The 25484-nt window shown below is 43.7% G+C and overlaps 1 protein-coding gene across 1 annotated transcript in view; it reads left to right on the forward strand.

The window, feature by feature from the left end:
• COL11A1 (collagen, type XI, alpha 1) overlaps positions 1-25484 on the forward strand; it is a 362318-nt gene that overhangs the window by 269333 nt on the left and 67501 nt on the right. The window contains exons 46-50 of the mRNA XM_015416098.1: positions 1645-1698; positions 3715-3822; positions 19844-19897; positions 21810-21863; positions 21954-22007. Coding sequence (XP_015271584.1) covers positions 1645-1698; positions 3715-3822; positions 19844-19897; positions 21810-21863; positions 21954-22007 — 324 coding nt within the window. The remainder of the gene's footprint in view (positions 1-1644; positions 1699-3714; positions 3823-19843; positions 19898-21809; positions 21864-21953; positions 22008-25484) is intronic.

Raw genomic sequence — 25484 nt, forward strand, 5'->3', positions numbered from 1 at the left:
TGCAAGGAAGCCCCGCGAAGGCCCTCCCTGGGGCAGGGAGGAAGCAACTTACCCTCCCTCTTCTCCTGCCTCCTCCTGGCTGAATGAGGGCTGGAAGCGGGGCAGCCGGAAGCAGGGGGCGGGGCTTCGTCATGTGCCCCACCCCCCGTACCTCACTCGGGGGAACCGCGTTCCCCCCGCGTCCCCCCCCGAAATGACCTCTGATCCTGGCCTGGGTGTGCTTCTTATGGAACCAGGAGGACTTCAGAGCCCAATCATGCCCCTTTCCACACTTGAAGCTATTTTAATTTAATCAGCACCCCTGGCACCCCCTTCCAAAAATCCTGGCTATAGGGCTTCTTATGGGGTCTTGGGGGTCGAGCCATTTAGCAACATGCCCAGCTGGGGTGGTTGCCTGGCTCCACTCCCACGTGGCAAGGGTTCCACACAGGTGCTTGTGACTTTGTGAGACCTGTTTGTCACTCCTGGCTCCCACAGCACACGGGCTGCGATGGGGCTTCATCAGCCCACAGTCAGGTTGCTCGATGTTTGGATCCTGCCCTATGCTTCAGTGCTCTGAATGCTGTAATCAATAAAGCTGGGATCTGTTTTGCTCCAGTCCTTTGTGTGTTTATTTTTATAATTCCTGTCTTCTTCTTTGCTCAGTGTCCCACACTGCCCTTAGGAACACCATGACACCATGGAAATAACATGAGGGGAGGTGGAATGCCAGTAGCATGAGTGAAAGGGAGAAAGACAGAGACAGAAAGCAATAAAAGGGAGAGAAAGTAAGAAAGGAGTAAGAGAAGGAGAGAGTCAGAGAACAGGCAGAGGAGGGGGAGGAAGCAAAGGTGGGGGAAATTGGATGGCTGCCCCTGCAAGTTCCTTCTGATTGTCTGCTTGAAAAGAAACTATATCTGAAATGTTCAAAGCAATAGTGAAGAATTTTATCCCATTTTTAGTAACCAATGAACAATTTAACCCCCCCCCCCCATTTGCTAAAACAGCATAAATAGTTTTTGTTTAAATAACTTCCTGGTCTACTTTTCTAATGAAGGGTTTGTGTTTCACCATGTGATGCAATCACAGTGATTTAGCATTTAAAAGTGCAATCCTAAGCACAGTTATATCCTTCTAAGTCTACCAACCTCAGTTGACTTAGAAGTATGTAACTATGTAGTGTGTGTAACAGATTGCACTGTTAAATCAATAAAGTGAGATTTGTTCAGTGATAAGATCAATTTATTGTTCTTTGGGTGGGGGGTATTTGGAAATGGAAAAGGACAGCATAGTTGTTGTTTTTCTCTATAAATCTCCCCCAAATGGTCTGATATACTTTTTTAGTTGAGCAAAGTGCAGTTCTCACCATGATTCAAGTTTGAATGGAAATACACCTTTAAATATCCTGAAATATTGCAAATGTAATTTCCTTCGATAAATGTCAGTTTTAAATTTATTGTAGACAACGAAGTCTAAGACTTTGGGAGGTGAACAAATAACGCTTGACTGCTCAGAATGTAAAAGACCTTGGACTCACAGCACCATCTCTCCAAAGAAATGTAGGGATGCTTATTAGACCTGAATAATGCAAAATACCTTCTTGTGGATCTGCTGTTCATCTGACTTCAGATGCCAACCTTCTTTTTTGCTTTTTTTTTTTTGCAGGGTCCTCCTGGACCGCCAGGTCTTCAAGGTCCTGTCGGTGCTCCTGGTATAGCTGTAAGTATCCCGCTTGTTATGCATAACAAATGAGTACCTTTCCTGAACTCTCATTAATTGTACCAAAACTTCAGACATAATTTATATAGCTTAATATGGAGAAGATTTTAAATTACTTCCTCAAGGCATCTGTGTCTATACAGTTCCATGTCTTCCTCAGGCTCCAGTCTTAGGTCAGTGCTCTGCTGTATCGGTGTTACAGGAGTGTAACAATTCAAAGAAATAATCCATGACTAAACATTTAGGTAATGCTTCCATACCCTGACCTGGATAGTCCAGATTAGCCTGATCTCATCAGATATTGGAAGCTAAGCAGGGTTGGCCCTGGTTTGTATTTGGGTGGGAGACCACCAAGGAAGTCCAGAGTTGCCACACAGAGGCAGGCAATGGCCTGAATGTCTCTCATCTTGAAAAGTGACCATGAAGGGTCACTATAAGTTAGCTGTGACATGACAGCAAAAAAAAGCTTCCATACAGTTAATTACAGTCGGTGTTATTAAATGCATGTGGAAGCAGGACTAATGCTTTTAGGATATGAAGTGAGCCCATTGAAAAGCATTGTGCTTGAGGTACCTTTGAATGTTTGTGATGTGGTGTTCATTTGCAGTAAAAGGTAAAGGTTCCCTTGCTCGAAAGCCAGTCGAATCCGACTCTAGGGTTGCGGTGCTCATCTCCGTTTCAAAGCTGAAGAGCCAGCGCTGTCCGAAGACGTTTCCGTGGTCATGTGGCCGGCATGACTAAACACCAAGGCGCACGGAACGCTGTTACCTTCCCACCGAAGTGGTACCTATTTATCATTTGCATTACTAAGATGTTAATATCTGACTTATGTATGCAAGTGATACTGTTCGCAAAGTTTTGAGCATTCATGTACAAACCAAATCTAGGAGCAAGTGTTTGTGAGATATGTGATTGTTGCCTATGTTAAGAATGGATTTCGTGTTTGTGGTTAGCATCAAGAACTATTTTCTTTGCATGTTCATGTGTCACTTTTGCATCTGTCAAAATAATAAGTGCACCCAGAATTTCCAAGTGAGCAGTAGGGCTCACTGAGTAGGGTTCAGTGGCCTCCCCAGCATTTCTTTTTGGTCTATATAGTAACATATGTGCAATGAACTCACAAAAGGAGAAGTGCTCTCCATGTCAAGTACTCACTTTGTCGTCTTTCCAGCCTTGTACTACATGATTGATGGTGCCACCCTAAGAACACGTTCTTGGGAGTAAGCACCATTGAGTAGACCTCCTTAGGATTGCTCTCCGTCTGAGAAGTTGTTCTTTGGGTGTGCCTTCATTTAGGGCCTTTTAAAATGTTCCGTTGCATTTTCCTTGCACTCGGATTTTGTCAATGGGGAAATTTTCTCCTCTCCCAACAAGAAGCAAGTACATTGATTGTGATAATGTCTTCCACATGTTTGGCAGGTGGTAGCCATGTCATTACCCTGACAAACAACTGAACTCCTTCACCTTCTAATGATCTTCTTACCATGTGCTGATCTTTTAGTTTTCTGGGCTAGAAACTTTTGTGGACTTCTTTGCAAGAGTGGAATAAAGGTTGTGATCTTGCTTCTACACAGCCTACATTCATGGAATTCATGTGGCTTAATTGTGTAAAACATTACAATCTAAATCCATGTGGTCTTTCTCAGTATCTGAACAGGACTTGGTACAAAACAAGCAGAGTTAGAACTGTATTGTTCTCTTGGCATAAATATTTCTGAATTGGAATAAACTGGCTTCTGACATCTCTTAGAAATAGCAGCTGCATGGATTAGTAGACTTCACTACTACTGGACCGCTTATTTGTAGAGCACAGGTCTGTGTTTATTGTATTTGTTAAATGAATTAGTCCGAATATATGTTAAACATCTTAAAATACAAATTCTAGTCCTCACCCATACTGTGAGAAATTAATTTCAGCACCACATAATTTTGGATCCAAACAAGTTACATTCAATGTGTTTTCTCTAAATCTCTCTATGCAATGTGTTGAGAATTCTGTCTTTTCCAATCTACTAGGGGGGTGATGGAGAGCCCGGTCCAAGAGGACAGCAAGGGATGTTTGGGCAGAAAGGGGATGAAGGTCCACGAGGCTTCCCAGGTCCTCCAGGACCCATTGGGCTCCAGGTAAGTCTTGCCTTTGTCTGCCTCCCTTCTGCTCTCCCTTCCCCATGAAATGAAAGGAAGATCCATACTTCTGTTTTCAATCAATTAAAGCTTGATTAAGCAACATCCAAAAAAGTTTGTAAAATTAGTATTTCTTTACCTATTTACTTACTTATCTACTTAATTACTTTGTTTCTAGCCTGCCTTTCTTGCTGAGACTCAAGGAAGATTACAGAATATAAAAATTAATTAAACAAACAGCAAAGACCTCTGATAAACAATGCAGTAAGGCTAGGCTTACAGAATTGAAAACCGTGCAAACAAAAAACTGTTGAAGGCATGACAGAAAGTGGGTTACAAAGACAGAAGACAACAACAACAAAAAGAGAAGGCAACATTAAGCCGAGCTAGAAAAATATCTGGAAAATACCTTATTTTAATCTGAATACAGGTTCAGAGAAACTGATCAGCTACCGGTATAGCTGAGTCTGAATAAAAGCTGATTTTTTTTGGCCTTTATTTGGGTATATTCAGCTATATCAAAGAGGACCATTCCCCAGCAGAGGCGGCACAGAGCTCTCACCTCCTGCTGCCCCAACTGATCCTCTCTTGCAGCTCAGAGCTGAGAGCTCCATGCCACCTCAATGGGGGCTGGCTTGGCTCCTCTTGCAGCTCAACTTAAACCCAGTCCAGGATCAGCCAGGAGAATGGCTTCTCTTGTACCTCTGTGCCACATACAGATTCTGGGGACAGCTTCTCCTGTGACATGGTTTAAACTGCATCTCAGGACATGCCCTCCCAGCCAGGCTGTGTGTGGTCAAGCCTTTATTTACAAGTGAAAGGACTCAATTTTAGCAATGCAATCATCTGAATTCTAGTGCAGTAGTGAAACTTACTAGAATTCTAAAGTGATGGATTAACAGTGTTCTCTTGAGATTATTTTAATGCTCACAGGAAAAAAGCCCACGTGGAAATAAGCCCACATGGAAAAAAGCCCGCACAGAAAAAGCCCATACACCAAAAAGCCTGCACAGAAAAAAGCCCACATGAAAAAATACCATGTATAGCGCCATAGATATTTATAATTGTGGATAACCATTTATCTCCATTTATGAGAATGAACAAGTATTGCCTATGTTTTATATTGTTATTTTAGAATTAAAACATATTCACAATAATCAATTTGTGTTGACTTCAGTTGACTTCTGGAATGTTATTGTTCATTGTAATTTGGACAACCATAGTTAATACAAGGGTTCAGTAAGACATCCATAACACTTTCTTCTTTGAACATAGAGTCCAATGGCACCTTTAATACCAACATTTAAGGTGTGAGCTTTCGTGATGTACACTTTGTCATTTTTTCTTCTTTGAATAAGCCAAAAAGTACTTTCAATACAAAAGTCAAGCCTTTATTTACAAGTGAAAGAACTCAATTTTAGCAATGCAATCATCTGAATTCTAGTGCAGTAGTGAAACTTACTAGAATTCTAAAGTGACGGATTAACAGTGTTCTCTTGAGATTATTTTAGTTTTTTCCACATTTTAATGAAATATAAATTTGGTCTGCATTGATAGAAATAATATGCTTTACCTTTGTGTTTTTAGATTTAATGAAACATACCTTAAAATCTATTCATATGAGACACAAGCAAATGAACAGTGTGCTTGAGTAAAATTATGTTTCCCTGAATCTCATTTCTCTTCAAGTGTGCTGTTTCCATTCACCAGGATCCCATAGACTCTGATTATAATAAAGGACCATTGAGCAATCAAGAGCTTCCTTTTAGTCATTAATATGGCTCTCATTGAAGCAAGCCCAAAGCCCTTGTAGAGCTTATCGTTTCCTGGTTATAATATTTCACGGTAATCAAATATTGCCCGATGTGATAAAATTGACCTCATGGTACTTATAATGCTCATTTTAAGCCATTCATACTGGCAAATACATTTTTAAATAGTATTCCTTAAAATCTGTGAGGGTTTTTCCCCAATACAACTGCCAAACTTCCCTGCCTAAAATACATATTTTAACCCTTCCGCTGTCCTACAAAAACTTAACTAATGAGGGCTTCTTCTGGAATACCTGTGGGTAGGTAGCCACATTCTCACTAAGATATGATACTTTAGGTGTTTTGAATAATTTGTTTTAAACTTGTTTTGATTGTGCAACTTTCTGTATATATAATAGTGGCTTTATGACTTGTCAGTTTAGATTATTATACTGTTTGCTACTTGTATTATATTTTACTGTAAGTATGTATACATCTCACCTTGAGCAGTTCTGGAGAAGTGTGTATGAATACATTAAATAAAAATATTCTGGTACTGGTAATAATAATCAAATGCCATTTTCCCCTAAATTAAATTTATATTTATGTGATTAAAACATTTAGAAACCTACCTTGCTCCAAGAAAACTGAGAGCCAAGGTAGGTAACAATAGTAAAATCAGTGCAACAGAATATAATTGTAAAAACAACAGAATTAAAACAACCAGCAGAAAATATTAAGTCCAACATAGACTGATATGTTTCAGACACTCATGAAGCAATCATCTTCAAGGGCCAAAGGCTCTTCTAAAGAGCTTCATTTTACACACTCTCTGAAACAGCAAGGGAGATATAGATCTTCTGGAAGGCTGTTCCACAACATCGCATTAGCCACAGAAAATGCAAGCAGGCAGCAACAGAACGTATTCTCACAGGGGTCAGAACAACCAAAAACCATTTTTACACTGAGTTAAATAATAATATGAACTGCCTGAACCTACTAAGGATGCCATTTAAGAGTGTGAAAAAATAGTGTGTCCCCCCCCCCGATTCACGTCTATTGGACCTGTACAATATCAGTATTCCCGAATATTTCTGAATACTAGTATCAGTATTGTGTTGGTATTCGGGTAAATATTTGGGAAACCCAAATTTATTCAGCTCCAATATACCCTATGAGGACTGTCCACATAGGATATAATGGAGAATTTCACTCACCAGGTTTTGCCACCACCTCCGTTGCATGACTCAGTATTTATTCGGCTCAATATATATCAAGCGTACACCTCTAATGCCATTTAGGGTGGGGTCAGAAGCCCTTTCTCTGTGTTCTTAAACTTCAGAACATAATAGAGATTGTGGCGGAACGGGCCTGGGTCAGCTGGCAGGCCCCACTCTGCCCACCCCTTCTTTGTCTGACCTGGCACCTGAAGGGGCAGCTTTTCTCCACTGCCTCAGGGTATTGCTGCCACCACTGTCCCTGTCTTGGGCTCTGGTTAGGTGGGACAGCCTCCTAACCCTCCCTCCAGTGTTACTAGGAACCCGCCTTGGGGCTTCCTGGCAATCTTCGGGGCTTCCTTTCCCTGAAAAGTGGCAACCTGCCAGTTTGCCTTGTTCTCCTTGGGGAGTCCCCAACACACCCCTAGTGTACCCAAGCAGCTGGGGGAACTACGTGGTACAGAGGGACTTCTCACTGCCAACAGTTAAAAGGATTTATTCAAGAACTTAACTATTTACAGACATCTCCACAGTGAACAAAAGAATCAAAATAAAGGTGACAAAAACGCTTCATCTCTCCCTTCTCTACACTCATAGATCTCTAGATGATCTGCAGGGCAGGCACATGACTTCATTTCACTGGAGAAGGTTAGATCAACATGTCTCCCAATGTAGCCTCTGCAGACTCCAACCACAAGTCTGACTGGCTCCAGACTTCTGACTGACTTGAACTGGCTTCCCACCCAAAACTCCACAATACCAAACATATAAAACAGTTTCCCGCCCAGGAACTGGCTCTCCCTCCTGCAGCATCCTGGGACCAATCTCCTCCCCTCCACAAAATGGTGTTTCTCCACAGAGATTATGGGTGGGACTCATCTAGGTTTGCCAGGTCCCCACGGGCATGGGATGAGGGGGAATTGTTGCCATATCCAGGTTGGAAAATTCCTGGAGAGTTGGTGATGAAGCTTGGGGAAGATAGGGATTTCAGTGGAGTACAATGCCACAGAGTCCACCCTCCAAAGCAGGGTTCTTTTTGTAGCAGGTACTCATTTGCATATTAAGCGACACACCCCTAATGTAGCCAATCCTCCAAGAGCTTACACTAGCTCCTGTAAGAAGAGCTCTCTAAGCTCTTGGAGGATTGGCTACATTAGGGGTGTGTGGCCTAATATGCAAAGGAGTTCCTGCTACAAAAAGAGCCCTGCCAAAGCATCCATTTTCTCCAGGGAACTGATCTCTATCATCTGGAGATAAGCTGTTATTCCAGGGGATCCCCCGTCCCACTTAAGGGTGGCACCTCTAGATCATCAGATGATCTAGCCTGAACTCAAACTGTGGACTTTCTAGTAAGGCTCTGTAGAACCACTTGTAGCTGCAATACACATGGCTGACTGACAGGCAGAGCAATCCTGTGTTGCAGCTGCACTGTAGTGGCCAGTTGGAGCACAGCTGCATCCCTGTTAATAGCCTTCCTAAGGGGATGGTTATGCAGTGGCCGAATGGGAAAAAGGTGCCCCAACAGTGTTACCAGGTGATGCTACAATGGCATCTGTGGTGATCCCATCGCAGTATTCCATTCTGGCATTGTTTTGAGACAGGCGTGATGTGATAGGGAGGGCAGGCAGGGCCAATGGAAGTGATGAGTTGAGGAGACCAAGTCAAGTGTCTGTCAGTGGCAGGGGACAGACAGCGGCAGGCCACAGGAGTGATGCTCCTCCTCTGATGCACAGCCTCCCTTAAAGAGAGCTGGCCACCAGTCAATGGGGAGGCAGGCATCACCAGTCAGCCCCATGGGCACCCAAAGGTGGTGTTCCTCACACAGAGTGCACAGGACACCAGAGGTTGGCAATGGACAAGAACATGGATGTGAAGGTGACCCTGCTCACCACCAGCCACAACATACAGCAGGGTAATCATCATCATCATCATCATCATCATCATCATCATCATCATCATCATCATCATCATTTTTTTTTATTAATCGCCATCTACCAGCTTACACCCGCCTATCCCAGCTTACACCAGGCCCTGGATGATGTACGAAAGGCAAAATGCCATAAAACAAATACCAATTTTAAAATATCCCTATACAGTCAGTAAAAATAAAACCAGAATAAAAGATCCCAGATCGTGATTTATAATTTTCTTTTCCCATTCTGGACTGCCCGGTCATTTGGTGTTGGGGGGGGGGACTTAAAATATGTATAGAGGGGAAAGGGTGCCAGCCAGTGCACCATTGCTGCCCTCAAAATCATGCCATCAAAGGCATCCCCATGCCAACCCATGTGCCATCTCCACTGGAGGCACACCAGGAAGCGGGGCAGAGGGCACAAGGGGAGCTGGGGACCCCAGAGAGACTCAGATATGTCCCCCAGCAGCTTCTTGATGTGCAATGTTTACATCATTTGGCAGCTTCCCCAGTATGATGGGGGCCACTGACTGCACCTAAATATCCCTCATTCCTCCCTGGAGGAGCCACAGGTTACCATCATCACCACCACTTCTACAACCTAAATGTTCAGGACTCCTGTGTCCACCAGGGCATCTTTATGGATTTTGTCGCCAAGTTCCCGGGCAGCATTCGTGATACCCAGATCTTTGCTGCATCTGGCCTCAGTTGCCTGCCTGGAGGGCAAAGGATAGCTCCTGGGTTAGTATGGTGGGCATGGCTGGCTGGACATAAAGCAGAGGACACCACTCCTGATGCCTCATGTGCCATTCCCCCCAGGTGACCGAGGGTATCCTCTGTTGCCATATTTGCTGATGTCGTATTCCAAAGATGGCCTACCAGACCGCATAGCCTACAGCTAAGCCCACCAACAAACACATGTGGTCATTGAGTAGGCATTCAGCCAGTTGAAGACGCAGTTCTGATGCATCCACCACACGGGGCTGGGTGGGAGTGCACATCTGCAGAGATAACCGATCCCTCTATGGTGCAGGATCTGCCCCATGATGTTTGAATGCTCCTAACCTTGTAGGCACTGTGCCCCAGGATGCTAGTGTGTTTCTGGAACCTGGCTCCGAACAAGCAATGACAGCATTTATTGTCATGGTTGCTGTGCTGCTGGAAGGCTATCTGAAAGGGTGATATGCATATCGTTTGTGGCACCCATCACTAGTGCTGTGGGCAGCCAGCATTGCCCAGTTGCTGCTGTTGTTCGCTGTTCAAGACCCTTATTTGCATACCCATAGGGGTCATTTCCTGCAGGAGTGCACAGGAGTGGAGCTCCGGCAGTAAAGAGCCCAGGGGGCGAGCACATACAACAAGCCCGACCCCCTGCTCCCAGCAGCCCTCAGTCAGAGCAAGAAGCAGCCAGGTAAACTGCAGAGCCCCCCCAGCCCCCCAGTCCAAAACAGTCCAGTGGCACCTTTAACACCAAGTTTTATTTAGGTACAAGCTCTCGCTCCTCTGTGAGGACAGATCTGCATGTCCCCCCCCCAATAGCTAGCAATCCAAAACAATCCAGTGGAGCCTGAGCGGTGGGTGTTGCCTTCTGACACACTTCCAGTGATGTCAGGGGGTGTGGCATATGCAAATAAGTTATGCTAATGAGGTATGCTAATGAACTCCTGCACCTCTTTTTCTACAAAATGACCCCTGCATACCCAAATATTCCTCAGGGTGGCTGGGATCCAGATGGCCCCAGAAAGGTTCCGTAGGGCTATGTCCTCTAAAATTGACCATTCTGCAGTGCTTTCAGCTATCGTTTGAACCACACTGTAGTGGGCCTTTATGCCAATAGCTTTGTTCCAACAAGGAACCTCCCCCAGAGCCACTCCAGAAGCGACCACCCATGGCATTGCCCCCATGGAACCCTGCCATCCGAGGATGCCTCTCCCCCTTCTTCCATAAGATGAGTTGGCCAACTCGCCTGTCATGGCTGTGGCTGGGCGAATGAGAGCCTAGCTCCATCTCTCCCTTCTCTACACTCATAGATTTCTAGATGATCTACAGGGCAGGCACATGACTTCATTTCACTGGAGAAGGTTAGATCAACATGTCTCCCAACATGGCCTCTGCCTCCTGCAGACTCCAACCACAAGTCTGACTGGCTCCAGACTTCTGACTGACTTGAACTGGCTTCCCATCCCAAACTCCACAATACCAAACATATAAAACAGTTTCCCGCCCAGGAACTGGCTCTCCCTCCTGCAGCATCCTGGGACCACCTCACCACCATGATGGACTTCCTGTCCTCTCTAGGGAGCTGCTCTCAAATTGCTAGTTACAGACAGGCTGGGGGGGGGATGAGGAGGAGACTAGGCCCAGGCCTACCCCTTTGATGGCCTCCTCCTATCCGGCCCACACCAACTAAAACACATCCACAAAATGGCGTTTCTCCACAGAGATTATGGGTGGGACTCATCTAGGGTTGCCAGGTCCCCCCGGGCACAGGCATGGGATGAGGGGGAATTGTTGCCATATCCAGATTGGAAAATTCCTGGAGATTTGGTAATTAAGCTTGGGGAAGACAGGGATTTCAGTGGAGTACAATGCCACAGAGTCCATCCTCCAAAGCATCCATTTTCTCCAGGGAACTGATCTATGTCATCTGGAGATAAGATGTAATTCCAGGGGATCCCCCATCCCATTTAAGGGTGGCCCCTCTAGATCATCAGATGATCTAGCCTGAACTCAAACTGTGGACTTTCTAGTAAGGCTCTATAGAACCACTTGTAGCTGCAATACACATGGCTGACTGACAGGCAGAGCAATCCTGTGTTGCACCTGCACTGTGATCAAATGGGGAAAAGGTGCCCCAACAGTGTTGCCAGGTGATGCTACAATGGCATCTGTGGTGATCCCATTGCAGTATTCCATTCTGGCATTGTTTTGAGACAGGCGTGAGGTGATAGGGAGGGCAGGCAAGGCCAATGGAAGTCATGAGTTGAGGAGGCCAAGTCAAGTGTCTGTCAGTGGCAGGGGACAGACAGCGGCAGGCCACAGGAGTGATGCTCCTCCTCTGATGCACAGCCTCCCTTAAAGAGAGCTGGCCACCAGTCAATGGGGAGGCAGGCATCACCAGTCAGCCCCATGGGCACCCAATGGTGGTGTTCCTCACACAGAGTGCACAGGTGTGAGCTTTCGTGATGTACACTTTGTCAGTTTTTCTTCTTTGAATAAGCCAAAAAGTACTTTCAATACAAAAGTGCACAGGACACCAGAGGTTGGCAATGGATGTGAAGGTGCCCCCGCTCACCACCAGCCACAACATACAGCAGGGTAATCGTAATCATCATCATCATCATCATCATCATCATCATCATCATCATCATCATCATCATCATCATCATCATCATCATCATTTTGATTTATTAATCGCCCTATCCCAGCTTACACCAGGCCCTGGATGATGTACGAAAGGCAAAATGCCATAAAACAAATACCAATTTTAAAATATCCCTATACAGTCAGTAAAAATAAAACCAGAATAAAAGATCCCAGATCGTGATTTATAATTTTCTTTTCCCATTCTGGACTGCCCGGTCATTTGGTGTTGGGGGGGGGGACTTAAAATATGTATAGAGGGGAAAGGGTGCCAGCCAGTGCACCATTGCTGCCCTCAAAATCATGCCATCAAAGGCATCCCCATGCCAACCCATGTGCCATCTCCACTGGAGGCACACCAGGAAGCGGGGCAGAGGGCACAAGGGGAGCTGGGGACCCCAGAGAGACTCAGATATGTCCCCCAGCAGCTTCTTGATGTGCAATGTTTACATCATTTGGCAGCTTCCCCAGTATGATGGGGGCCACTGACTGCACCTAAATATCCCTCATTCCTCCCTGGAGGAGCCACAGGTTACCATCATCACCACCACTTCTACAACCTAAATGTTCAGGACTCCTGTGTCCACCAGGGCATCTTTATGGATTTTGTCGCCAAGTTCCCGGGCAGCATTCGTGATACCCAGATCTTTGCTGCATCTGGCCTCAGTTGCCTGCCTGGAGGGCAAAGGATAGCTCCTGGGTTAGTATGGTGGGCATGGCTGGCTGGACATAAAGCAGAGGACACCACTCCTGATGCCTCATGTGCCATTCCCCCCAGGTGACCGAGGGTATCCTCTGTTGCCATATTTGCTGATGTCGTATTCCAAAGATGGCCTACCAGACCGCATAGCCTACAGCTAAGCCCACCAACAAACACATGTGGTCATTGAGTAGGCATTCAGCCAGTTGAAGACGCAGTTCTGATGCATCCACCACACGGGGCTGGGTGGGAGTGCACATCTGCAGAGATAACCGATCCCTCTATGGTGCAGGATCTGCCCCATGATGTTTGAATGCTCCTAACCTTGTAGGCACTGTGCCCCAGGATGCTAGTGTGTTTCTGGAACCTGGCTCCGAACAAGCAATGACAGCATTTATTGTCATGGTTGCTGTGCTGCTGGAAGGCTATCTGAAAGGGTGATATGCATATCGTTTGGCCCCAGAAAGGTTCCGTAGGGCTATGCCCTCTAAAATTGACCATTCTGCCGTGTTTTCAGCTATTGTTTGAACCACACTGTAGTGGTGTGCCTTTATGCCAATAGCTTTGTTCCAACAAGGAGTCCAGCACTGGGGCCAGCCACCTCCCCCAGAGCCACTCCAGAAGCGACCACCCATGGCATTACCCCCATGGAACCCTGCCATCCCAGGATGCCTCTCCTCCTTCTTCCAAAAGATGAGTTGGCCAACTCGCCAGTCATGCCTATGCTCTGCATGGCTGTGGCTGGGCGAATGAGAGCCTGTCCCCTTGTCTTACCCTCCCCTTGCCTTACCATCTGTTTTCATTTCTGTGACTGCAGTCTTGCCAGGACGAGGGCCCTGATCTTTTTGTGTCCACCAGGTCCTTGTTAATTCATCAACATCCTCCCACTGCTTGTTTGCTCTTCCTGTGGTGTATTCCCCCCAGGTGCTCACCCAGCTGAGCTAGGTGCCTTGTCTGTGTTCCAAACACCGGGGTGCACGTGTGCTCACTACAATGCCATTTTTGTCTGTGTACCTTTGCACCTGCTGGGGGGGGAGGGGAGTTCCCACGATGAAAACACTTTGGAAGCTGCCCAACTGCCACCATGCTCACATCTACACCAGCACTAGTTTTTATGCTGTTGCTCCACTGGCATGCAGCTGTAGCACTCCTGTGCCAGTGGGACTCAGCAACGCAGCCCTACTAGTGCCCTGTGCCAGCGTAAACTCCCCCTATATATTATATAACTCCAAGTTATGCTGGCATGAAACTAGGAATAGAACATGTCTACTTTCTTAATGCAACTGCCTGTGAGTTAGACAAAAAACCTGGCTCCATTTTAAAACCTAGTGGGCAAAGTTCATACTTTGAGGGTGAAAATATTTCAGTACAAGGGCCTGAGTTTGAATCACTAAAGGCAAGTGTATAGCTTAATAAATCTTAGTAGCAAACTGCTGGGTAAGTTGTTAGTTTCTGTCAGGACAGCAAATTGTAATTGATGAGCTACTTATATCCACAACACAGGGGTTACCTTTCTGTCAGTCCCACCTACAAATGAGCGATTTGTAGGCAATTGTTCATCAAAGATATTTAGAAAGCAAATCTAAGCAGATCTGCCCAGAATCCTATGAAATTTGCTCAGTGGAGCTTATTCCCAGGAAATCATTCTTAGGATCATACTGTAAGACTATAGTAATATAGAGTAGCAAAGTTATATTTACATCACTTCCATAAAAGGATGCTTAATTTTGGCTGGACGTTTCTTAAATGTTGACCCCTAAGAGCAAATGTGCCTTACAGCTTTTAAAATATATGCTTAGGAGATTTGTTTTAGATTAAAGGGGAAGGCAGGTGCACACATGACTGAGCTACAACAGTATGGATTGTCACTTCCACCCCTTTTTCTTCTTCCTTCTTGAACCAACAAACTTTACACAGCTCCCAGGATAAGTTCCTAAACTCCACAAATGAAGGTAATTTTAAGTGTTGCAGAACACTTGGAGAAGTAGTGTCCATGACTTCAAAGCTCAGATTCAGTCACACATCTTCTCACCTGATGTACTAATGCCCAACTTAACTTCCCTTGTCTGCAGCAGTCACTGGAGAGGCCAGGCTTGAATGCTTGATGCTGCCTTGCCAGAAAATGGCCAGTAATACTACATATGTTGTCTGCTTAAATACCACAGAGCTATATCTATGGAGGTTATGAAGGTGATACCTCTATGCACTTCCAAAAATAAGCAGTATCATTTAAGTCAATTGTAGAGTCATTAATTTCAATAGGACTACAATATATTAAAATCCCAGGTTACCAGTTTAATAAAAGCAGCTGATCAGGCTATACATCACCCAGTTTTAAATATCAATGTGAAATTGCAGTCCTCGGTTACTGGAACATTCTCATTGTGACGATGAAGCCCAATCTTTTCAATTTTTGTGAACTGGAAAATTTCAGCAGCTGAGCATATCAGTTATTGAATGTGCAAATTGGTATTAAATATCCCTGTGGAAACTGTCAGTCATAAATAGCTAGGGATTGTGCCTTCTTCTAAAGAATGGGATCAGTAAGTGTGTGATACTGTTCCTATTGAAGTCAGTGGCAAAATGCCCACAGAATGTAAGAAGAAGAAGAGATTTGATTTATATCCTGCCCTTCACTGCCCAAAGGTGTCTCAGAGCAGCTTACAAACTCCTTTCCCTTCCCCTCCCCACAACAGACACCCTGTGAGATAGGTGGGGCTGAGAGAGCTCTGACAGAAACTGCTCTTTTTCAAGGACAGCTCTTATCAGAAGTACGGCTTGCCCAAGGTCATCCAGCCAGGTGCAAGTGGAGGGGAATCAAACCCGGTTCTCCCAGATTAGAGTCCACGCACTTAGCCACTACACCAAACTGTAAGGGAGTACAAGATTGCAGATTGTGTAATTTAAGCAAAATGGGATTTTAAATTCTGCAAGATTCCTTCTGGTTACATGTTCAGTTTATTAAAAGAAGACGAAGAAGAAGCAGGAACCCATGCCATTTCAAAGGTGAACTTGTATATATCATACAATGCATCCTTTGCTCCAAATAATCTATCCATTAATTTTTTTGTCAGACATTGCTTTAAACATTCCCTTTAAAATTTAGGGCAAAATTCTTTCCCCTTCCCCATGCATGTGCAGCTACATGCATATAGCCATTGGCCCAATGGAGCCTCCTTCTCTCCTCCCACTTGGTACTTGCTACTCCAAGTAAGAATTAGGGATCTGCAAGAAAAAAAATGGCATATTTTTGGATTTGGGGGTTTTGGACCCTTAAAAATTTTGTATTGCTTTGAAAACCTGAATTCCAGTATCTGTATTGTATTGGTATTCAGGTAAAATTCAGGAAACCCATTTTTTTTTGTTCCACTATATCCTATGGGGCCATTATAGTCAATGGCAAATCTCCTAGGGTTTATTCAGTGGGCTTGGGGGGAGTGGGTTTGAGGTAGAGGTACCAAATTTGCAGTGTAGCTGCTGGAGCCTCTCCCCAAAAGAACCTCCAAATTTCAAAAAGATTGGGCCAGGGGTCCGATTCTATGGGCACCCAAAGCAGGTGTCCCCATCCTCCATTGATTCTAAAGGTGGGGGGAAAGCAAGGCAGGCATACAACATGCCCAGCAGATTCTCCCAGAGAATCTCTGCAGTAGAATGTGAAGTATGAGGAGGGGGGATGTTTGTAAAGCCAGCAGCAGGACAAGTGCAATGTGCCCAGCAGAACCAGTGCCAGTACCCAACAGGACTAAGGTCAAATCTGAGAATCTCCATTGTTTCCAGTGGTGGGAGGAAAGTAAGGCAGGCTACAACAAGCCCAGCAGATTCTCCCAGAGAGTCTGCTGTAGAAAGTGAGGTGTTGGGAAGGGACATGTTTGCAAGGCCAGCAGCAGAACCAGCACAATGTGCCCAGCAGAACCAGTGCCACTCTGACAGTCCCAAAACCCAATGGATTTGACCCTGTTTGGGTGCCCATAGAATTGTTCCTCCTGTCCTGATCTTTTTGAAACTTGGAGATTACCTTGGGGAGAGGCTCCAGCAGCTACACTGCAAATTTGGTGCCTCTACCTCAAATCCCTCCTGCCAGCCACTAAATATACCCTAGGAGATTTGCCATTGAGTATAATAGCCCCATAGGGTATAATAGAGCCAAAACATTCTGGATTCTTGAATTAATTCAGGATTCTCTTATTGATAAACTGAATCCGATTTGGCTTAAGTAATGCCTGAATCATGCCAAAAAGGCATGATTCAGGTATTAATTCAGCTCAGAAATACTGAATACTCATCCCTAGTAAGAATGCTTCCTCTTTCCTCACCCAACCTTCCCAGCAGAGAATTTTACTTTGAGAAAGAGGATGGAAGATGCCTCCACTGGATCCAGAGGCAGTGTCAGTTTCCACACACAGAGAGCTGGTGTTCCTGCCAAGCAGGGCCGTGTACTTAGTATTTGTACAAAGTAATATTTTGAAGTCTTGATTAGTTTTATTGTGGTTTTCAGTGTTAAAGAACAATCTTTTTTAAAGCTCTATTGTGTGACCATTGTAAAAAAATGGGGGTATTATAACAAACCACTTAATAAATTGTGTATTCAACAGAGGAGACAGATGTTTTATCCCTAATGATTAAGTATTCAAGTATGTCAGACTGCTGAATGGATCCAAAACATTTGAATGTTAGTTTTGCACATCCAGTAAGAGACGGTCATTTAGTGCCTCTCTAAATAATTGAAAACACCTGCCATTATCTCATGTTTAGAAACTGGTAATGAGACAAGAATGCATTGACTCTGCCATTTTGCATCTGTTTCAATCAATGGGTATATTTCAGTATGCATATTAGTATCCATTATAGACTTTTGTGTAAATGAAGAGCAGTCTGTTAACCTTCCACACAATCAGGAGATGAAATGAATGAACTGTCTGTACAGTAAGAAAAACTGGAAGTTGCCTCATTTGTGCTCAGTGCCTAACAACAACAACAACACCTAAAGCATACAGGAAATCACACTTCTGAGGCCACCTGCTGCTTTTTCCTGCTTTACCTTTTGGCTACAATATGGAGATGTTGAAGTCCCTTGAAAAGGTAGCTGGATGAGGTTGCTGCAGATCTGCAAAAATGGATCTTCCTTGAGAAATAATCCTGCTGAAAAGCTTCCCCCCGGCCATTGGGCTGAAGAAGGCTAAGGCTTGAAGTAGGCTGCTTGTGGGGCTGCATGTGCAGCGTTCAGTTTATATAGTCCCTTTGCCCCCATGGTCATTTCAGCTTGAGAAATGGCACAGGGGGAAGGGAGAAATGGCACAGCTTGGCACAGGGGAAAGATAAAGACCCTTCTTTCTCCTCCCCCTCCCATTCTATGGTCCTAATCCAAATAGGGCCCTGCAGTGCTTGGGCAAATAAGTTCCATACAGCTACCATCTGAATGTGGGGCAGGCGAGTCAGATCAGGAGCATCCCAACCCATCTTGCAGATTAGCAGCTTGTCTAGTTCAGAATTTAGCAGTAAGTGAGTATCAACTGTATAAAGGTATCCATTTGGTCCTTATAGGGAAAAGCACTAGAGCAGAAAAAAATATGGGAGACTGGTTTGAAAATGAAATCTCATTCCACAACTGCTCATTAATCTCGCTTTAGTATAATCAAAACATTAATGTGTGCAAAATCTACTCATAGCCAGCTGCTGAGTCAGAGCTTCTCTGGTGAGATAAACATAATGAAAATTAGAAATACAAGATACAATTCATGCCAAAGATTTATTGAGAATGAGCCTGGAACTTGGTTTCTGGGAGAGCATTTCTTCTTTTCCCATTCCCATTACATAAAAATAGAGGAAAGGTGGCTTTGAGGGACTCCCAATGAGAGAGTGTTAAGTACCTTCTCCTACCCACCACTTTTCCTTTAGAAATTCCCCAGATGTACTTTGCACATCTTAGGCAAATGTGGAATCCTATGTTTGCTGGTGAACATCAATTTCTGTCTTGAAGTTGTTTCATCAGAGTTAAGCTACATTTTATTTTAATGAGAATATTCATATCCCGTCTTTTCAGATGCCTGTTCTATGTTGCAAAGAATTCTATATCTTTCCCTTTTAACTTAAAACAGCTTAGTTAAACTGTAGCCCTGTGAGGAGAGGCTGCTTAGCTCTTTCCCCTATGGTTGTTTTAGACTCAGAATTGTCCTCCTCAAACTGTTTTTGTTTTGCAACAGCAAAATGGGGAAAGAGATGGAGAAGTGAGGGAAACTCTGGGTAAAATTCACCTATTCCGTTCTGATAAATGAGAAGTCGTCCTCTGAAGGGGTTCTTCCAATTAAGCAAGAATACTCACAGTGGAGGGGAGTTATTGGATCCAGCTCCTTGTATCTCTCCCCTGCAGGTGAAAAACCCGGTTGGAGTTTGTGATTTTGAACTGGAAAAGGACCAGAGGAGAAAGCTTAAGCAGTGTCTCTCTGCATACCCTTCCTCCACTTGAATTGAAAGCTTGCCCAGCTTTCTTGGAGCATAGAACAATCACAAAAGAAAATGTATCAAAAGTGTAATTTTCAGAATCATAGAGAGCTATCTCGTAACCAGTCTATCCCAGAAGAAGCTCACCCGCAAACAGTAACATGCCAATGTTGAAATTGTGCTGTATTATTTCTAAAAACAATCTGCTGCATCATCATCATCATCATCATCATATTGAATTATGGTATTCTATTTTTTGTAAACTGATAGCGGTTTCCATTCATTGTAGTGTCTGTAAGAGTAATATTTTCATAAGCAAAGCATGGCTTTCCAATTCAGAAACACATGTATTAGAATCACATATATATTAGAACTGAATGTTCTAATCTTGATGAACTCCTATATAAGAGTCTCATTATCTGTCTGGCTTCCTCTCTTGTTAGACATAGACATGAATCCTACGAGTTGGAGAGTCAGGCAGAAGAGCAGTAGACTGTCACAGAACCACAGAACAGTATTCATTTTGATAAATATTATCTAAACTGAGATTCAGAAAAATTCCTACCAGGGATTATAATTTACAGTATCATTCCAGTTCAAATAACTGTGTAATTTCTTTGTTCATCTTTCCTATCCTTAGGGCCTGCCTGGTCCACCTGGTGAAAAAGGTGAAAACGGAGATGTTGGACCAATGGTATGTTTGTTTTTTAAAAAAATCTTTGTATAGAGTTGACATAAATAATATTGTAAAGGATATTGTCTCCCATATATCCCTTTCCCCCCACCTCTTCCAAGTCAAAATATCCTCAGGAGAGGGTAGACTATTCAGCAAGAGCATGAACCAACTCAATGTCACCACCTAAACAAAGAAGTACTAGTATATGTACTTCCTTTAGGTTTATTTCTTTATTATACTGATTAGATTTATATCCTGCTGTATGATTACCAAGTAGAATATTTCAAACATAACGTTAATTTCTTCTTAAATGTCCATTTGTGACTGTTCTGCCATTCATATTTAGTGCCATAACATAGTGGGGAACCCAAAAGGACTTGTGGGGGGCACCTCATTTTGCCCTTTATCACCCATCTCCACACTATTTCCTCTTTTCCTCATTCTGTCAGCCCCCATACCCTCTCATTTCCCTGATTTTTTTCTCTTCCACACCCACATTCTAATGTTTTATCTCTCCCCACAATCTTCAGTTTTATTTATTATTTATTTACTTCATTTATACCCCGCCTTTCTCCACAATGGAGACCCAAATCAGCTTACATCATTTGCCTCTCATTTTATCCTCACAAAAACCCTGTGAGGTATGTTACACTGAGTATGTGTGACTAGCTCAAGGTCCCCAAGTGAACTTCCATGGCAGACTGGGAATTCAGATCTGGGTCTCCCACTGTCATGGATCAGCTGGGCACAGCCAACCCTGAAGAGGCAGAAGACTCTGCAGAAGAGGAACGGCAGCAAAGGAGTTCCCATCTCGCAGTCAGTTGCAGACCACCTGCTGCAGAAAGCTACTGTGACCCTACCAAGTAGTGATTCACATTCTGTCAGTAGCTTCCCAGTGGTTCAGGCCCACTGTTCAGAACCTGATAGCGTCCCACCATCCACCTCACCTCCCTTGTCTCCAGAACTGTTGGAACATAGACAGGAGGGTCAGTCATGAGATGCTGAAAAGAAGGTAGAGTGTGCGATTAGCTGCTCAGAGACATCTGGGTCTAGATAGTAAGGAGGAGAGCACACGAACCTTCATGATGTGATCCAGCTGTGAGACAAGTGTCTCTGCTATTAAGGGCGAAGAGACGGAGAGGCTGGCTGTAGAAGCAATGTGTCAAATTACTCCTGACCTCTCCAGCACTGACCCTGCCTTTGTCTCATGACTTTGACTATTTGGACTGTATCTGGAGCTCAACTTTTGGATTTGCCCTGAACCTGTTCCTGTTGCTGACTCCGTTTATGACCCAGGAACTGAACTCTCACCACGCCACACCAGATTACGCCTTTGCCTTGCTCGTACCTTAGCTTCGCCACCCTGCCCTGTGCCTAGCATGTACTGGGACACCCAGATTTGAGTCTAGAACTCTAATCGCTATACAACAAAGCTTTCATGGGATGACTGCTGTTGAACATTAGCAAGCATCCAGATCTGGGTAAATCATGCAAGTCACATGGTACCAAGTTGCCTGGTGATTGCTGCTGGGCCTGGCCCCTGGAGCCCTCCCAAAACAGCCCTAGAAAGAACCCTGTCCCCTTACACCACCTTTTACTGACAGAAACCAAGACTGGCAGCCTGGTAATATTGTTGAAGTTGCCAGCAATGGCCACTGAGGGCATTTTTTTCTCAAAGCTGCATGGACTGCTTCTGTAATGGAGGGTTTTTTAACATTTCAGACTGGGGCTTTTCTCAGGTTTGTGGAAGGATCTGTTTTATCCGTTCATGACTTCAGTCTCCAGATTTAAGTATCCACAGATGGGGCCACGCTGAGAATTAGATATATTGCAACTTACAGCTCTTAACTAGTTCTGAAAAAGTCTTGTACCTTCCTTGTACTGACCGCATGGCTGTTCATTTGTTGAATTTCTTTTTGTCCCCTTATAGGGCCCACCTGGACCCCCTGGCCCAAGAGGCCCTCAAGGGCCAAATGGAGCTGATGTAAGAAAGATCACCCTTCTAATGGTTTTTGCATTCATTTTTTTTTAACTAATTGTACATGACATAACTTACTACTTGTTGTCATTCTAGGGTCCTCAAGGCCCTACTGGTTCAGTTGGCTCTGTTGGAGGTGTTGGTGAGAAGGTAAAAAAACAGATTTGTTTTCTTTTTTAAACTTGCCTGGAGCAGAATGGTAAAGAACACATATATACAGAATATTTTCATTTATTTTTACTCTGTATTGTAAGGATATGAGTGTTGCTTGGTCACTGAGGTAATTTTACCAGAACAGAATCTACTTAAGGGCACAATAATCAGCATACAGGCACTTTCAGATTTCTTTTCTTTATAACCAACAAACCAAAATTATTCTCCCTCATGGATGAGGAGGAAACTTTGGAAACATGTGGTAGGGTCTAGTTAGTGACCATAATTCAAAATGGTACTAGTATCGCTTCCAGAACTTCCAACTTTGTTGGAAGTCACATAGTTTTTGTTTTTCTGGGAGTGCATGACTACACCGTGCAAACAGAATGCGCTAACAGGGTGTTTTGTGTAGGACTGGTGCAAGAGGCAAAAGAGAGGAGGGTTACGTTTTTGTCTTTTTGCTTGAGATTGCTTGGGGTTTTTTAGCTGTGTGGTATGTTTGTTTTCCTGAAGCTTGTTTTTGTTCTATCTGTGTGTTCTGCTATACTATGTCTTAGTGGGAGGGACTATTGCTGCTTGAGCTGAGTCAGCCTGCATTGCCCAAGGCTCAGGGGTGGACCCACAGCCCTCAGCTGAGTAATCAGAGTTCAGCTCCCTAAGAATTCAGTTCTTCCTGGGAACATCTAACCAGTATGAGAAAACATTGTGTGTTAATCAGGGAGTTTGTTGGGGAAGCTTGAATGGAAGCAAGAAGGAACCCCAATCACAAAGCATCTTGAAATAAGAACACACAAGTTAAGCTCCTGTGTGAAGGGCAAAGAAGTCAGGGCATTCTCAGCATAGGAATGTGTATAGCTGTGAGTCTGTGCTTGATGCACAGATCTCTTTGCTGTAGGAGATCAAATGTGTTCCCTCAAGGTTAGGGTTGCCAGACTGAAGAAGCTGAGAGAGACAGAGAGGTATGTAGATGAGACTATCGTGGAGCTGTCCAATGGGATACTGTTGTCTCTATAGATAAGGCAGGAAATGGTGTATGGGGAGTAAAGTTGTTCTGTTTATCAAAGATGGAATAGAGTTAAAAAATCTGAAAAACCTAAGAGAAATAAACATAGGTGGAGATAACTGGCTGTCATGGTAACTTAAAAGTTGGGGGTGCACTATCACCTGCTTGACCTAAATAGTGAAGGTGATCTTGAGAGGCAGAAGGAGATAAGAGGAAAATGTGGCAATAATAGGTTACTTCAGCTACCTTCACATTTACTGGGTGGATGTCTGGTTTAGTCATGTCATAAAGACATGATATCTGGATACTATAAATGGCTGTGTGTTGGTTGATCATGGAGCCATCTAGAGGGGTAGTAAAACTAGAAGGGTAGTAACCCTAGACTTGGAGCTTGAGACCCAGTGCAAGATGTAGGTGTTGTTGCACAGTGCTGTTAAGTTCACCATTTATGTCAATAGAAAGTTGCCCCAAAAGTCCAATACAATCACAGTTGATTTTAGAAGAGTTAATTTTACAATAATGAGGTGACTGGTCAGAAGGGAGCTGAAAGGGGAAATCAGGAGAGTCAAATCCCTTTAGGATTCTTGGAAACTGTTAAAGCCGGTTCTAGGGGAAAACCCCACAGTCATAAATGCTCACGGGAAAAAAGCTCACATGGAAAAATGCCACACGGAAAACTGCACACATGGAAGAAAGCCCATACACCAAAAAGCCCACACAGAAAAAGACGCCCACATGGGAAAATACCATGTAAAGCACCGTAGATATTTATAATAATGGATAACCATTTATCTCCATTTATGAGAATGAACAGATATTGCCTATATTTTATATTGTTATTTTAGGATTAAAACATGTCATATTCACATGCAATAATTTGTGTTGTGATTTTATCAAATATAATTAAATAATAATTTTGCTATGTTCATTAGGATACAAAACTGGCCTGTATGAAGAGGGCTTTAATGCTCTTGAGAGTAAAAGCTTGGAAGGGAAAATACAGGAAATAAAAGTGACCATTTAGTTATCAACAAACTTTATTAATAAAGAAAAACAATAACTACAGAAATTAAACTCTATATAGAAATATTTTAAATAAAATTAAATACTTTAAATTTATTAATTTACCATTTGTCAACCTTTGTATTGTTGGTAAGAAGTAATTTCTAAAATAAAGACAGAAAGATATTAAATTAAATAATGTTTCATACGGAGCATTTGCCGTGCTAAAGATACGGATGATAGGCGGATTTTCCGGGTGCGATCACCCCGCAACATCTGGGAAGCGTAGTGCACCTATGGCTAACCCGTGGCTTCTTGCCAAAGATACAGAGTAAAAAACTGGTACATATGATGTGCTAGTTTCTGGAAAACGCGGGGCAAGGGTGGGCATCTGATCGCATTTCCGCTGGAATCCCATGGCATCCGGCGCCCGCCCATGTCCCGTCGCAAACCGGATTTTTTTTTTAAGCCTCCACAGGATGTGCACAAATGCCCACCGGCACATGCGCACACTGTGGTAAGGGAAAAAAATTCCCATTTGCCACGGAAGCAGCGCCTAGCGATTGCCGGTGTGATCGCGCCACACCGCTTCTTTGCTGTGCTGCAGGATAGCCATGTGATCGGCACCTAAAGGCATACCCACGGGACCTCCCCGGGACATGTGATCGGGCTGCCATGCGTTACTTTGCTCCGGGGCAAAAAGCCACGCTTCTCCCCTGCATTTTCCGGCCCCGCTTTTGCCTCGTGGTTTCTCTGCCGTGTGGCAGGGGCCTAATTAAGGAGATTGGCTAATTTGCAATGAAGAATTATCTGAGCTATTGTTGTTGTTATTAAATCATTGTTATTAAATTATTTTTATTACTGTTATCGTTGTTGTTATTAAATGTTGTTGTTAAATAATTATTGCTTTTACTATTAGGGTTAGGTAGTCTTTTGTAGGAGACACTGGGTGTACCACACTGTATTTGTTAAAATACAAGTAAAGGGAAATCAAGCTAGGGAATTGGTTGATGGGCCAATGGCAGATGGAGCACACAGCACAGCCAGTGGGAGAGCTGGAAATGGCCAATACGTGAGGGAATTCTGATTAAAGATTATACTCGATAAAATCTCACAGCACAAATTGTTGCATGTGAATATGACATGTTTTACTCCTAAAATAACAATATAAAATAGGTAATACCTATTCATTCTTAAAAATGGAGATGAATGGTTATCCACAATTATAAAAATCTATGGAGCTTTACATGGTATTTTTCCGTGTGGGCTTCTTTCCAATTGGGCTTTTTTCTGTGTGGGCTTTTTGGTGTATGGGCTTATTTCCATGTGGATTTTTTTCCTGTGAGCATTTATGACCGTGGGTTTTTTTCTGTGGGCTTTTTTCATGTGGGCTTTTTTCCAGTCACTGAGTCATACATTCTTGTGGGTGCTGAAAATGAATATAGAATACTTCTGCTGTGGATATTCCT

This window comes from Gekko japonicus, unplaced genomic scaffold (assembly GCF_001447785.1).
Source record: "Gekko japonicus isolate JY-2015 unplaced genomic scaffold, Gekko_japonicus_V1.1 scaffold303, whole genome shotgun sequence".
Classification (NCBI taxonomy): domain Eukaryota; kingdom Metazoa; phylum Chordata; class Lepidosauria; order Squamata; family Gekkonidae; genus Gekko; species Gekko japonicus.